The 14,317-nt window shown below is 41.4% G+C and overlaps 1 protein-coding gene across 6 annotated transcripts in view; it reads left to right on the top strand.

Moving 5' to 3' along the window:
• LOC129825967 (rhotekin-like) overlaps nt 1-14,317 on the top strand; it is a 124,442-nt gene that overhangs the window by 60,733 nt on the left and 49,392 nt on the right. Inside the window, exon 1 of one of the 6 annotated variants that reach the window (XM_055886151.1) lies at nt 3,162-4,292. The exons of the other annotated variants lie outside the window; for them this stretch is intronic. Coding sequence (XP_055742126.1) covers nt 4,266-4,292 — 27 coding nt within the window. The 5' untranslated portion in view covers nt 3,162-4,265. Of the gene's footprint in view, nt 1-3,161; nt 4,293-14,317 lie in introns of those variants that run through there. 6 annotated transcript variants of the gene reach the window in all.

The following is a 14,317-nucleotide window of genomic DNA, read 5'->3' as shown; positions in this document are numbered from 1 at the left end:
ACATTGTATAAAATATTCTGGACCCTCCAAGTTTCCTGCGCAAGGGATAAGAAGTAATCAGGTAGGCCTATTTTTATGATGTTTTCACCTGATCAGAGCATTACATTTTTTTCACCTTTCAACCCGTGGTTATCGAAGGGGAGAAAGCTGGAAAGATTTGTTCAAATAGGCTACATTGAGGAACTGTTGTCATTCTTAGTGGATGTAAAAACACACTTTGTTTACTTGCTGTTTTGATGTGAAGAGAAATTATTTGAGAAGCTCCACAACTTATTAGTGGTGGTGAATTAAGTAAATCAGAAATACTATGGTCCTTTTTTTTGATAACATCGATGATCTAAAATCGCTTAAACTTTTTTTAATATTCACAACTGCTGTAGCTTAGACCCTATTTTACATCATCTAAGGTTGTTGCGTTGTGTCCACCATCGGTTGAGATACAACATGCTCTTGAGTACAGGGTGGTTGTCATGTTTTGGACTAGTCTCAGGTTGCCATACCTCCAAAATCACATCGTTGTCACAATCCTGCAATACGGAGGGGAAGGGGTTCTGTCTCTAATGTTTCTGTGTTGTGTTCTCAAATGAACATTTCCTTTTGTCTAGTTGTAAGATCTCCAATCTGTTTAATTTGATTGTCACTCTTAGTATACAGTGCATTCGGAAAGTATTCAGACCCCTTGACCAACCGGCTCGATTCGGTCTTATGTAGCAAAATTATGAAACTGTTTTTTTTATATTGGATAAAAGTACAGACTCGGAGCTAGAAAATGATATGTACACTACAGTTGAGGAACAATGGGAAAGTAATTCTGCTTTGAAAATTGATAAACTTGTAACCTCACTTTTGAGAAAATGGCCCTTGTTTTGGTACCTACAGGAGAGCTCTAATTTTGTCTACACCCATTCAGCATCGTTCACACCCTCTTAAACTTTAGCCCCACCCATCTCTTTAAGGATTCACATGTGAGGCTGTGTACTACACAACCAAAGATTAAGACTAAAGGCTGGTTTAATCTACACGTGTGTTTGTAAATTGAATCTGGAGTGCCAGAGTGTGCACTGGGTGTTCGTAAACTGTGTTGTCAGATTGGCCGTTCGTAAATTGAGTGTTTCGCACACTGGACGCTCTGGCCGAAAGGTAGGGTTGATCTGAGGGTTCTGACCTAACGGCTTGGGTGCTTGACTACTGCTGTCTGGCTAATGTTGGCTAGCTTGCTATCTACTTCCAGACACAAATGAGGGAACAGCTCACTGACCATTTTACTCACACTAGCAGAGCTGGTTAGGCTGTTTTGATGTTATCCAGAACGTTGGTGACTGCAACTGTGCTGCTGGCAACAATTTAATTATGCTTTTTTTGCCAATGTTTACTGACACCGGCCATATTCAACGGGTGTTGAGCTGTGTAAATTCATCATTTATTCTGCACTCGGGCACACTGAGATGAGTGCTTTGAAATCTGAGTAGATAGCCAGAGTGAATTTACCAGCTACGTCTATCGACAGTTGTCGCAGTGACGACATGAACATTCTATTGAAATGGTTACTTGCATAGTGGAGTCTTTTTGTTTTGACATGTAGCTAGCTAGCTAAACAATAAACCATAAACCCAACTCATAACGTTACTACGCTGCATGAATCTGCAGGTAGCTAACCAACCAGGATCAATGTTAGCTAGCTAACATTAGGCTATAACTAGCAATGCAAATGGCCTTGATACGAATAATATTACAACACAGTAACGTTAGCTAGCTAGCTAACATGACACTTTAACTGGAAATTAAAATGACTTACTGGCATGGTTGCCCTTAGTTTGAAGATCTACCCGAAGACAGATCTTTTTATACAACAGCTTTTTATTTTCGACTCTCTCCGCGTATTTGCAATCAAACACCAGAATTTTCTCCGTCTCCTTAGCTGTCATACTCTGCTTCCACCGGGCATTCCACTGATGTCAAAACTCGGTCCTCCAGAAAGTGGAGAGCATTATCAACACTTTTGCAGTTCTTTGTGATATCTTTTTCTTTAAAGCCACGTTAGAAATCATTACCTACACGTACTGAGCAGCTCATTTTATAGACAGAAGCATGCTACATGGCAGACCAATCCGAACTCCTCTCTCGGCATGTCCAGCCCATCCATTATTTCAGCTAATCATGGCTAGCAGGTAGGTTCCTGCCTTTTCCCTTGGATAAACCAACTAGGCTCGTAATTTAACAATTGTTTTCATATTAACAGATGGCATACAAGTTTTTTATTAATGCACATGAAAGTTCACATGTTGCAGAAGGCATTTCTGTCAAACAACACATTTTGATAAAAATACATGTTTTTACAAGTAGTAATGCGTGACATACACCTAGTTTCCTGAAACGAGTCAGAGGCTTTTAGATGATTGACGTGAAAGCTGCAATATGTAACTTTTTGGGCGACCCTGATCAAATTCACATTGAAATGTGAGTTATATCTGTCCATCTCATTCAAGGCAAGTCTAAGAAGCAGTAGACATGTTCTATGTGTGCTATTTCTACTCTTCAAACACCAGCTTCAAACAGCTGAAAATACAATATTTTTGGTTATTGACAATATATTTCACAGCGGTTTAGTTGGTACAAGCATTGTCTACACTACGCATTGCTTGTTTTGTCACAAATTGAAATTAGGGGAACTATTAGAATTCTAGCAACCAGGAAATGGCTGAGCGATTTCTACATCTTGCACCTTTTTTTAAAGGTTTAAAAATGTAATATTAGTTACAAAAAAATCTAGAAATAATACAATTGTTAACTTTAAGCTTTTAAATTGTATCATACTCATCCGTTTAATTTTTTCTGGCGAAGACATGGATTTCCTATGGTGTGTTATGCAAAATGTATTAACTTTGAGCACCTTTTATCACCTTATTGGCATTCAGGTCCAAAAAGTCCGTGTCTGACCACTTCTTCCTTGGGTAAACATGTATTGAAACTTTTGTTTAAATCAAAAGGGATGCTGTCAAAAAGTGATTGAATTCAAATGGATTTGCCCTAAACGTATGTCAGAGCATGCAGTCGCTGTATTTGAAGCTTGTTTGTTCTCACATTTAATTATGTAGGGCTCATCCGTTTACTCTGCTCTCATTTCCAGCAGGCTGCAAAACGCGTCCATCCATCACCAGCCACCGCGCGATGTGCATCAGCGCCCACCGACTTCCCAGTGCACCCACAAGGCCATGCAATTTAGCAAAGACCAGGGAATTCAGGCGGATGTTTTATTTCTAGAGTAGGGTTGGTTTAAATATAGTTATTTGTTTTGAAATGTCAAACATCAACTATTTAGATTTTTCTATTTGCATATTTCGCATGGTATTGAGGTGAAATGTTGTCACAGTGCCTGAATTTAAATACGGATTTTGATTTGGATATATTATAGTAAGTGTCATATTTTCCAAACATAACCTACCACAGGCTGATCATTTTTAGACACATTCCAGGCAATGTCGGGTCCAGAAACTCTCACAGCTGCCACACCAAGTCTCCAAATGGCAAACAGACGATGATGTAATCTCGAAATGTATTTGATTGAGCGATGGAAATTTGGCGAGAGACTTTAGGGATTTACGGTACTGTCGTGGCAGTAGTTTAGCTGTGGACTAATGCGCCGTAAGAAAACAATGCAAGCCTACCTTTAACACAGATACGATTTGAGTAATTTGGTATTGCTCGGGAAAAGTGACGTGACTGTTTCACGTGTCACTATTTCGAAAACGGCACATGCAGTCTCTTTTATTTTGGTTGTCATTTTCCATAGTGGACGGATGTAGGCAGAGTCAGCAACGGATTTGACATACACACTTACCTTATTTTCAAACCTTGCCCACGCTCCAGCCTTCTTTGCCGGTGTGCGCACACAGCACACCTGCCTCTCCGGTTAGTCCTCCCGGCAGTCAGTCTTTACCCGTCCGGTGCTGAAGAGCGAGTCGGAGGGGCTACGGATGACAGCGCCGAGATGAGGTCGGGCAGATGACCGCCACATTCTCCGCTGGTCCTGCGCAAGCCAGGGGTATCCGTTTTTTGGGGGGAACGGACCACAATAATACAAAAACATAAACTGTAGTAGCCTAGGCTACAACCTTTGTGAAGATGATTGGATATTCTGTCAATGGATTTATTATCTCTTGAGGAATCAAAGAGTTCTGTGTGTGCGGGGTGTTTGGGACGTTGCTTGTAACCTGGTATTGCATAAGTGTGTTGCTTGTTTGGAGAGTCTTCGTCTTTGAACTACCATGGCCAGCGTGAATAAGAATCTGCGGGTAAGTGTAGTGGCTTTATGTTAACCTAAATAGTCAGGCAACATAATAACCGTATATGGTTATAATTTCATAGGTGTTTCTAGAGGAAATGTTGCAATGCTTTGATTTAGAATACTTGATAGAGGCTCCACCATTCTGTCCTTCTGCCATACAATCAATGACAACAGTCCCGTCATGACATAAATACAAGTGGCAAGTACAATTGTTGTAGCTCATTGTACAGCGGTGAAAGCCCATTAAGTCATGTTATGGAGGAACCCCATTGCGACTAGAACGTGCGTCTCTCATAAGGCGCGGAGACTCATTCAGAACATGCACCACCATGCCCCATTGGCGATTGTTCTCGGGGGTGACATTAATAGCAGAGTAGATCATTTTCTATGAATGATATATACACACACACACACAGAGTCTAGCTGTGGCACAGCTCTCATGTGGTTGGGTCACAGGGTATATGGGTTGTAATTGGGGTACTCTGGTGTTCAGTGAGACATTGTCTGACATTCTTTCAAGTGGAACAATGCAGCTACTGTGCTTTTTTTTTTTTAACTACATTTCAGTCATCAATGCATTTCCGGACTGTGGCGAGCTTCTCTAGATGCCTTGAGCTTCCTGAAAAGGCACAGGCTTGTAGCTGTGGCAGAAATCTCTCACGATTTCTCACTGACCACACTGTCTGTGATACAAGGACACGCTCGTCTGTATTCTGGACCTGTCTAGTCATATCTCGACGTCAACTTGTGGTGTTCGATGATCTGCTAGGTTGTCTGGGCTCCAGGCACATGCCAGCATCACTGGAGAGCTACAGCAGCATACAACTGTCTAGGGTTGCGGAAACCACATCTGATGCCTGATTAGCCAAATACCCTTTTACAGATCATTTTGGGATTGCGCCTTTACCTCATTGACAGACCCCTTCCTGCAGGGTGTGTGTGACTTAAGCACATTTCTTTGTGTGTACGCTTTGCGTGTGTGTGTGCGACGTACTTGTGTGTGTGTGTGTGTGCCCTATACGGATGCCTTGTACTTTAATATGGAAAGGTCACTTGCGTTCTGATACACCGAGACTGCAACAGTGAGGCCGCTCTTTTCATCTCGTCATTCTAGCAATCTCTCTACATCTCCGTTCCCTGTTCTTGAGACAGGGAGGTGATCATCTCTCACAGAAAATAGCACTGTTCCCTGAGATGCATCCCAACCCAGACTCCCGTGGCGCATCTTCCTTAGTGCTTTCTGTCCTATCTTGTAGAAGTGGACAATCATTCTGGTTGGTTTTTCCCTGGGCTGCAGAGTGCCATACAGCCAGTGTGATGGATGTGTGAGGACCTGCAGGGGGATAGATTGATGTGTATGTAGATAATGACTCCAGCAGCCAGTGGTATACTGTAGACAGACGGGTAATGCAGTGTCGGCATGCATCTCTGCTAGCAGACATGAGTTGTGTTACACATATCTGTGTCTGTTTTGAAACGTGTGTGTTTTTACCACAATCCACACGTTAAGCTGCCTTCCTTTCTCCTGCCAGACCGTGATTAGATTGTGTGTGTTAATGAAGTTACTCCTGTGTTACTGTTGTTTTGAGTAATGGTGAGAACACCACACACTCTGGTGTAGACTGAATTAGGTCAGCACACACACGAACATCATACCAAAGTCGTCATTGGTGTCCCTGACCCAGCAAGCACACTGGGTCTATTAAGGTTCAGAGATATGATAGGAATCTGGAGAGGTTCAATAGTGCAGGCCTTCAGCGCTATGCCTCCCTGATATTAAACGCCTGGCCACACTGAAACAATACTAATATTATCACAGGCTGTTCTTCACACACACACACACACACACACACACACACACACACACACACACACACACACACACACAGCACTGACCATACATACAGTATATGCTCATACACTTTAAGAGGGAGACACACTTTTACACAGTACATAGGAGGTATTCAAGTAAGAGAGTGGGGGCTGTGTGTGTGTGTGCACACATGGGTGATTTCTGAAGGAGAGCGACCCAGAGGGACCCTCCAAGCCAGCCTCGCCGCCTGCTCCAATGCGAAGAATGTGAATCAGCCATGGCACACACATTCTGTGAGGCATCCGAGCCAGCGGTCATCTACTGTTACAACAGGCGGGAGTAGGACATTACCTCATTTTTGTCTGCATAGGTCTTTTATACCTCCAGTGCGCATGCCGGTCACAAGTGGTTGTGGTGGTTTGCAGATGTGGTTGGGCATCTATTTTAATAAGTCCACTGAGAATAGACACCATCAAAAATAAATCCATGACTAATTAGTTTAGGCAGGTCCTGAGAAGCAGAAGACTAATAAAATGTATTTTCAAAATAATAGACTAGCATATTTAGAGTTTTTAATTAGGCCTAGGTTACTGGTCTGTGCAGCCATGTCTGCGCCATCCATTAAATCAATAGTTTATTTTGTTCATTAAACAGACAAGACACACCTACCCGATCACAGTCAACACACAGCCTATAGTTTATAGTAAGAATATAACGGAATATAACAGAATAAAATACAAATAAATATATTTACAGCACCAGTCAGTTTGGACACACCTACTCATTAAAGGGTTTTTCTTTACTTTTAGTATTTTCTATATAGAAGAATAATAGTGAAGACATCAACTATGAAATAACACATATGGAATCATGTAGTAACCAAAAAAGTGTTAAACAAATAAAAATGTTTTATATATGAGATTCTTGAAGGTATCCACCTTTGCCTTAATTGCCGCTTTCACACTCTTGGCATTCTCTCAACCAGCTTCACCTGGAATGCTTTCCCTACAGTCTTGAAGGAGTTCCCACATATGCTGAGCACTTGTTGGCTGCTGTTCCTTCATTCTGCGGTCCATCTCATCCCAAACCATATCAATTGAGTTTAGGTCGGGTTATTGTGGAGGCCAGGTCATCTGATGCAGCACTCCATCAATCGTCTTCTTGGTCAAATAGCCCTTACACAGCCTGGAGGTGTGTTGGGTCATTGTCCTGTTGAAAAACAAATGATAGTCCCACTTAGCACAAACCAGATTGGATGGTGTATCGCTGCAGAATGCTGTGGTAGTCATGCTGGTTAAGTATGACTACTTGAATTCTAAATAAATCACTGACAGTGTCACCAGCAAAGCACTCCCCACCATCACACCTCCTTTTCCATGCTTCACGGTGGGAAACACACATGCGGAGATCATCAGTTCACCTACTCTGCATCACACAGAGACACTGCGTTGGAACCAAAAATCTCCAATTTGGACTAAACGACAGATTTCAACCGGTCTAATGTCCATTGCTCGTGTTTCTAGGCCCAATCAAGTCTCTTCTTCTTATTGGTGTCCTTTAGTAGTGGTTTCTTTGCAGCAATTTGATCATGAAGGCCTGATTCATATAGTCTCTGAACAGTTGATGTTGAGATGTCTGTTACTTGAATTTTGTGAAGCATTTATTTAGGCTGCAATTTCTGAGGCTGGTAACTCTAATGAACTTATCCTCTGCAGCAAAGGTAACTCTGGGTCTTCCTTTCCTGTGATGGTCCTCATGAGAGCCAGTTTCATCATAGCGCTTGATGGTTTTTGCAACTGCACTTGAAGAAACTTCATGTCTTAAAGTAATGAAGGACTGTCATTTCTCTTTGCTTATTTGAGCTGTTCTTGCCAATAATATGGACTTGTTCTTTTACCAAATAGGGCTATCTTCTGTATACCACCGCTACCTTGTCACAACACAACTGATTGGCTCAAACGCATTAAGGAGGAAAGAAATTCCACAAATTAACTTAACAAGGCACACCTGTTAATTGAAATGCATTCTAGGTGACTACCTCCATGAAGTTGGTTGAGAGAATGCAAAGAGTGTGCAAAGCTGTCGTCAAGGCAAAGGGTGGCTACTTTGAACAATCTCAAATATATTTTGATCTGTTTAACACTTGTTTTTGGTTACTACATGATTTGATATGTGTTATTTCATAGTTTTGATGTCTTCACTCTTATTCTACAATGTAGAAAATAGTCAACATAAAGAAAAACCCTTGAATGAGTAGCTGTGTCCAAACTTTTGACTGGTGCTGCATAATGGATTCATTGTGATGGTGTATATTACATTTATTGATTTGATATTAAATTTAGATGTTCGAATGGCGCACATCAGCAGTTTGTATGCATTGAGACCTAGAGATGCTAAATGTGTTTGTTAATTAACTGTGGATTACCATGAGACCGGCAGTCTTTTGCATGACAGTAACCGGCTGAGAAAATGTCATGACCACCACAGGCCTAGGCAGAACTTTACCGAAATGATTACTCGGGCATTTGTCAGCAATGAAAGTTTAGACTTTGATACCAGCAATACCTTTCAGATATAAAAAGAAGGCGTGAAAAAGTTGGATGTATGGTTAAGTTGGCGGAAAAGGGGATAAGAGACTCGCATGACCCAATTTTATTTTCTCTCTCTCTCTCTATCTTCACACGCACACACGTAAACAAAAAGAGACGCAGACACTGACAGACTGACAAATGTGTTTGTATGCATGCCTTCAAGTTTGCATGTGTATTTTCTGCAAGGATGTGAAATGTGTAATTGAGAGATGAGTAGGAAAAAGAGGACAAAAGAGGAGACTGATTGGTTTGCAAGTGCAGACACACACACACACACACACACACACACACACTTAAGAGGTGTGGGCCATTAGTAACTCGAGAAGTTCCTGAGTGCCCTGAAGTGGCATGGAGCTCATTTTGCAACTATATACTTTGGCAATATTTGACCTAAAACACTGATGTGAATGTTGTCCTTTTATTAGTGACGGATACAGTTATATCTTACATATTTTCTTTTTTTGTTACTGGAAGTAGTGTTAACTAGCGCTAGTCTGCTGTACATGCCCCAACACTCCGGTATTTTTCATCCTAGAGTTTGTTCTGCATCTTGTTTTTAAAGGTGCGCTATGCAGAAATCACTCAGCCATTTACTGGTTGATTAAATTCTAATAGTTTGCCTAGTTTATGTGACATAACAATCAAGTATAATGTAGAGAATCATTGTAGCATCTAAACTGCTGTGAAATCTTTTTCCCGTAACATAACCAAAAATGTTGTATTTTCAGCTGTTTTGATGCTGGTGTTAAAAAAAAAAAAAAAAGTAAAAGACGCAAAAACGAAACTTAACCTGTTGAGGCTGGGGGCGCTGTTGTCACTATTTATGCTAATCGTGTAATTTTTGAAACGGCTTCCCACAAAATTCTTGATCGTACAATATGCATATTATTATTATTATTATTGGATAGAAAACAGTCTATAGTTTCTATAGGAGTTGAAATTTTGTCTCTAAGTGGAACAGAACCCATTCTACAGCAATTTCCCTGACATGGAGTCAGATTTCAGAAATGTTGGCCCCTGATCTGGAGTCAGTTAAAAGGGCACTGTTATTGCTATGAGTATACGGACACTGCTTACGTCTTCCCCTGGATGCCTTTACGTGATGACGATTTGAATGGGGTCGATTGCGCGTTCACAGGCACTATAAATTAAAAAACCCTGTAGCTAGCAAGTCTTTTCTTGGTGCGTCATGCGCGTGGAGGACACCGACCCGCACCTGTTCCAAGCATTAGTGTTGGGAGTAATCTTTCTCCGGTCATGTTAAGACTCGTTATAGGAGTTAAAAACATCATAAGGTAGTTAATTTAAAGCGTTTTATAGCAATTTATATCCGTTTAGTGCGATTTTGGGACATTTATTTCTGAAACGCTGTGAATAGCTGGGCACGCTTCCAGTTCATCCCGAACGCAGTTGGCATTTCCACATGGCAAGAGGACAGCTTTCCACCAAAAGACGATTAGACCCAAGAAAGGATCCTTTGCCCAAGATACTGATGGAAGAACAGCTCAAAGTAGGAACAATTTATTATGATAAATCGTGTTTCTGTCAAAATGTTAGTGGCTTAGGACGCCATGTTTTTTGACGTAGCTTCGCTTGGTGCAAACTGTATTGAAAAGTAAGGATAATTTAAAAAATGTAATTCCGCGATTGTATTAAGAATTAAATTGTCTATCAATCCCTGTCCACCCTATATTTTTTTTAGTCATGTTTATGAGTATTTATGTATAAGAGTAGATCACTGTCTAATATGGCGCACGGACATTTTCTCACCAGCTGGGCTACATTTCACATTGTCGAACCATGATTTTGGTGGCTAAATATGCACGTTTTCGAACAAACTGTATATGCATGTTGTAATGTGATGTTACAGGGGTGTCATCTGAAGAATTCTGAGAAGGTTAGTGAAAAAAATAATATATTTTGGCGATGTTGACGTTATCGCTCACTTTGGCTAGAATTAATGCTGGGGTAATGTTTGCACCTGTGCTATGCTAATATAACGATTTATTGTGTTTTCGCTGTAAGACACTTAGAAAATCTGAAATATTGTCTGTATTCACAGGATCTGTGTCTTTCGATTAGTGTATGCTGTGTATTTTTACGAAATGTTTGATGATTAGTAAGTAGGTAAACGCGTTGCTCAATGTAGTTTTTCTAGTCCATTTGTGACGGTGGGTGCAATTGTAACCTATGCCATCTACCTGAAATATGCACTTTTTTCTAACAAAACCTATCCCATACCATAAATATGTTATCAGACTGTCATCTGAGTTTTTTTCTTGGTTAGGGGCTATAAATATCTTAGTTTAGCCGAATTGGTGATAGCTACTGGTGTTGGTGGACAAATAAAAGATGGTGGATTATGCTAATGTGTTTTTAGGTAATAGATGTACATCTTTACATATTGTGTCTTCCCTGTAAAACATTTTAAAAATCGGACATGTTGGCTGGATTCACAAGATCTGTGTCTTTCATTAGCTGTATTGGACTTTAATGTGTGAAAGTTAAATATTTAAAAAAAATATTTTTTTTGAATTTCGCGGCTCTGCCTTTTCAGTGGGGGTGGGGGGGGAGTGCCGCTAGCGGCACCCTCATCCTAGACAGGTTAAGAAGCATAGAAATAGTGCACATTGAACAGATCAGAAGTTTTGAGATTATGCTGCGGGACTTAGAGGTCATTTGTGGTTTAGTACGGTACCCTGCGTCACCGCTTCCTTGCTCCAGACCACCACAAGGGGGAGTTAGAGCACTGATTATGCTTTTGGGTCCAAAGGCGGAGAGCCATAACGATTGCAAAATAGTTGTGACGAGATTTTCGATGGCACGTGGTTTATGTATTGACACGCAATTTTCTGTTCCTCCTGAACAATAGTGTAAGAATTGCTATTCCTCTGTCCTGCACGCACACCCCCAAAAAATACACATTTTTTTGTTTCTACTTGATCAGAACAAGCTGTAACAGGACTGTAGCATATTACTTATTAAAACTGTTACACTAAGGTTTTTATTCTAAGAGAAACTAAAATGACTGGGACCTGGATGCCATGTACAGTATTATAGTCTCTAAAAGGAAAAATATTACCACTGTTTCCTGCGCGTGTCACTTAACTTTCATAATGCATCCTTACTTACAAAGCTATTATTATTCTCACAGCGCACATCTGTAAATCCCAAACTCTAAAAGTAATTGGAAAGGTAGATGCTGTATTTTTATTTGCAGTAGTGATGGACAGCTGGAGGCATTTTGAAAACAGGTTTTCTTCATAGCCTGTAGGTGTGAAAATCCCCCAATTTGCAATGTATTCGATGCTTAAGTACTCTAAAGTGTTAGTGCCTTGCAAAAGTATTCATACTCCTTGGAGTTTTTTCCTATTTTGTTGCATTACAACCTGCAATTTAAATTTATTTTTATTTGGATTTCATGTAATGGACATACACACAATAGTCCAAACTGGTGAAGTTAAATTTAAAAAATAACTTATTTAAAAAAATAAAATTAAAATGGAAAAGTGGTGCGTGCATATGTATTCACCCCCATTGCTATGAAGCCGCTAAATAAGATCTGGTGCAACCAATTACCTTCAGAAGTCACATAATTAGTTAGATTGCACACAGGTGGAGTTTAAGTGTCACATGATCTCAGTATATATACACCAGTTCTGAAAGGCCCCAGAGTCTGCAACACCACTAAGCAAGGGGCACCACCAAGCAAGCGGCACCATGAATATCAAGGAGCTCTCTTATAAAACAATATCCAAAACTTTGAACATCCAGCGGCGCACCATTAAATCTATTATTAAAAAATGGAAAGAAGAGAGGGCCTCCCACCAAAACTCACGGACCAGGCAAGGAGGGCATTAATCAGAGAGGCAACAAAGACAACAAAGATAACCCTGAAGGAGCTGCAAAGCTCCACAGCGGAGATTGGAGTATCTGTCCATAGGACCACTATAAGCCGTATACTACACAGAGCTGGGCTTTACGGAAGAGTGGCCAGGAAAAAAGCCATTGCTTCAAGAAAAAATTTTGCAAACACGTTTGGTGTTCGCCAAAAGGCATGTGGGAGACTCCCCAAACATATGGAAGAAGGTACTCTGGTCAGATGAGACTAAAATTGAGCTTTTTGGCTATCAAGGAAAGTGCTATGTCTGGTGCAAACCCAACACCTCTCCTCACCCCGAGAACACCATCCCCGCAGTGAAGCATGGTGGTGGCAGCATCATGCTGTGGGGATGTCTTTCATCGGCAGGGACTGGGAAACTGGTCAGAATTGAAGAAATGATGGATGGATGAAACCTGTTTCAGTCTTCCAGAGATTTGAGACTGGGACGGAGGTTCACCTTCCAGCAGGACAATGACCCTAAGCATACTGCTAAAGCAACACTCAAGTGGTTTAAGGGGAAACATTTACATGTCTTGGAATGGCCTAGTCAAAGCCCAGACCTCAGTCCAATTGAGAATCTGTGGTATGACTAAAAGATTGCTGTACACCAGCGGAACCCATCCAACTTGAAAGAGCTGGGGCAGTTTTGCCTTGAAGAATGGGCAAAAATCCCCGTGGCTAGATGTGCCAAGCTTATAGAGACACCCCAAGATACTGGCAGCTGTAATTGCTGCAAAAGATCGCTCTACAAAGTATTGATTTGAAGGGGGGTGAATAGTTATGCACGCTCAAGTTTTCCGTTTATTTTGTCTAGACCACCTTTACTTCACACACACTGATGCGTACAAAGCTCTCCCTCGCCCTCCATTTGGCAAATCTGACCATAATTCCATCCTCCTGATACCTGCTTACAAGCAAAAATTAATGCAGGAAGCACCAGTGAATCGGTCAATAAAATAGAGGTCAGATGAAGCAGATGCTAAGCTACAGGACTGTTTTGCTATCACAGACTGGAATATGTTCCGGGATTCTTCCTATGGCATTGGGGAGTACACCACACTAGTCATTGGCTTCATCAATAAGTGGATCGATGACGTCATCCACACATACCCCAAGCAGAAGCCATGGATTACAGGCAACATCCACACTGAGCTAAAGGCTGGAGCTGCCACTTTCAAGGAGCAGGACTCTAACCGGGAAGCTTATAAGAAATCCCGCTTTGCCCTCCAATGAACCATCAAACAGGCAAAGCATCAATACAGTACAGATCGAATCATATTACACGGGCTCCGATGCTCGTGGGATGTGACAGGGCTTGCAAACCATTAGACTACAAAGGGAAGCACAGCCGAGAGCTGCACAGTGACATGAGCCTACCAGACGAGCTAAACTACTTCTAAGCTCGCTTCGAGGCAAAGAACACTGAGACATGCATGAGAGCACCAACTGTTCCGGACAACTGTGTGATCACACTCTCCGCAGCCGATGTGAGTTAGACCTTTAAACGGTCAAGATTCACAAGGCCGCAAGGCCAGACCAATTACCAGGATGTGTACTGCGAGCATGCGCTGACCAACTGGCAAGTGTCTTCACTGACCTTTTCAACCTCTCCCTGTCTGAGTCTGTAATACCAACATGTTTTAAGCAGACCACCATAGGCCCTGTGTCCAAGAACACTGTGGTAACCTTCCTAAATGACTACCGACCCATAGCACTCACGTCTGTGGCCATGAATTGCTTTGAAA

This window comes from Salvelinus fontinalis, chromosome 28 (genome assembly GCF_029448725.1).
Source record: "Salvelinus fontinalis isolate EN_2023a chromosome 28, ASM2944872v1, whole genome shotgun sequence".
In the NCBI taxonomy this organism is placed as follows: domain Eukaryota; kingdom Metazoa; phylum Chordata; class Actinopteri; order Salmoniformes; family Salmonidae; genus Salvelinus; species Salvelinus fontinalis.
Note: the sequence above shows the minus strand (reverse complement) of the source record. Positions and strands in the feature narration are given on the sequence as shown.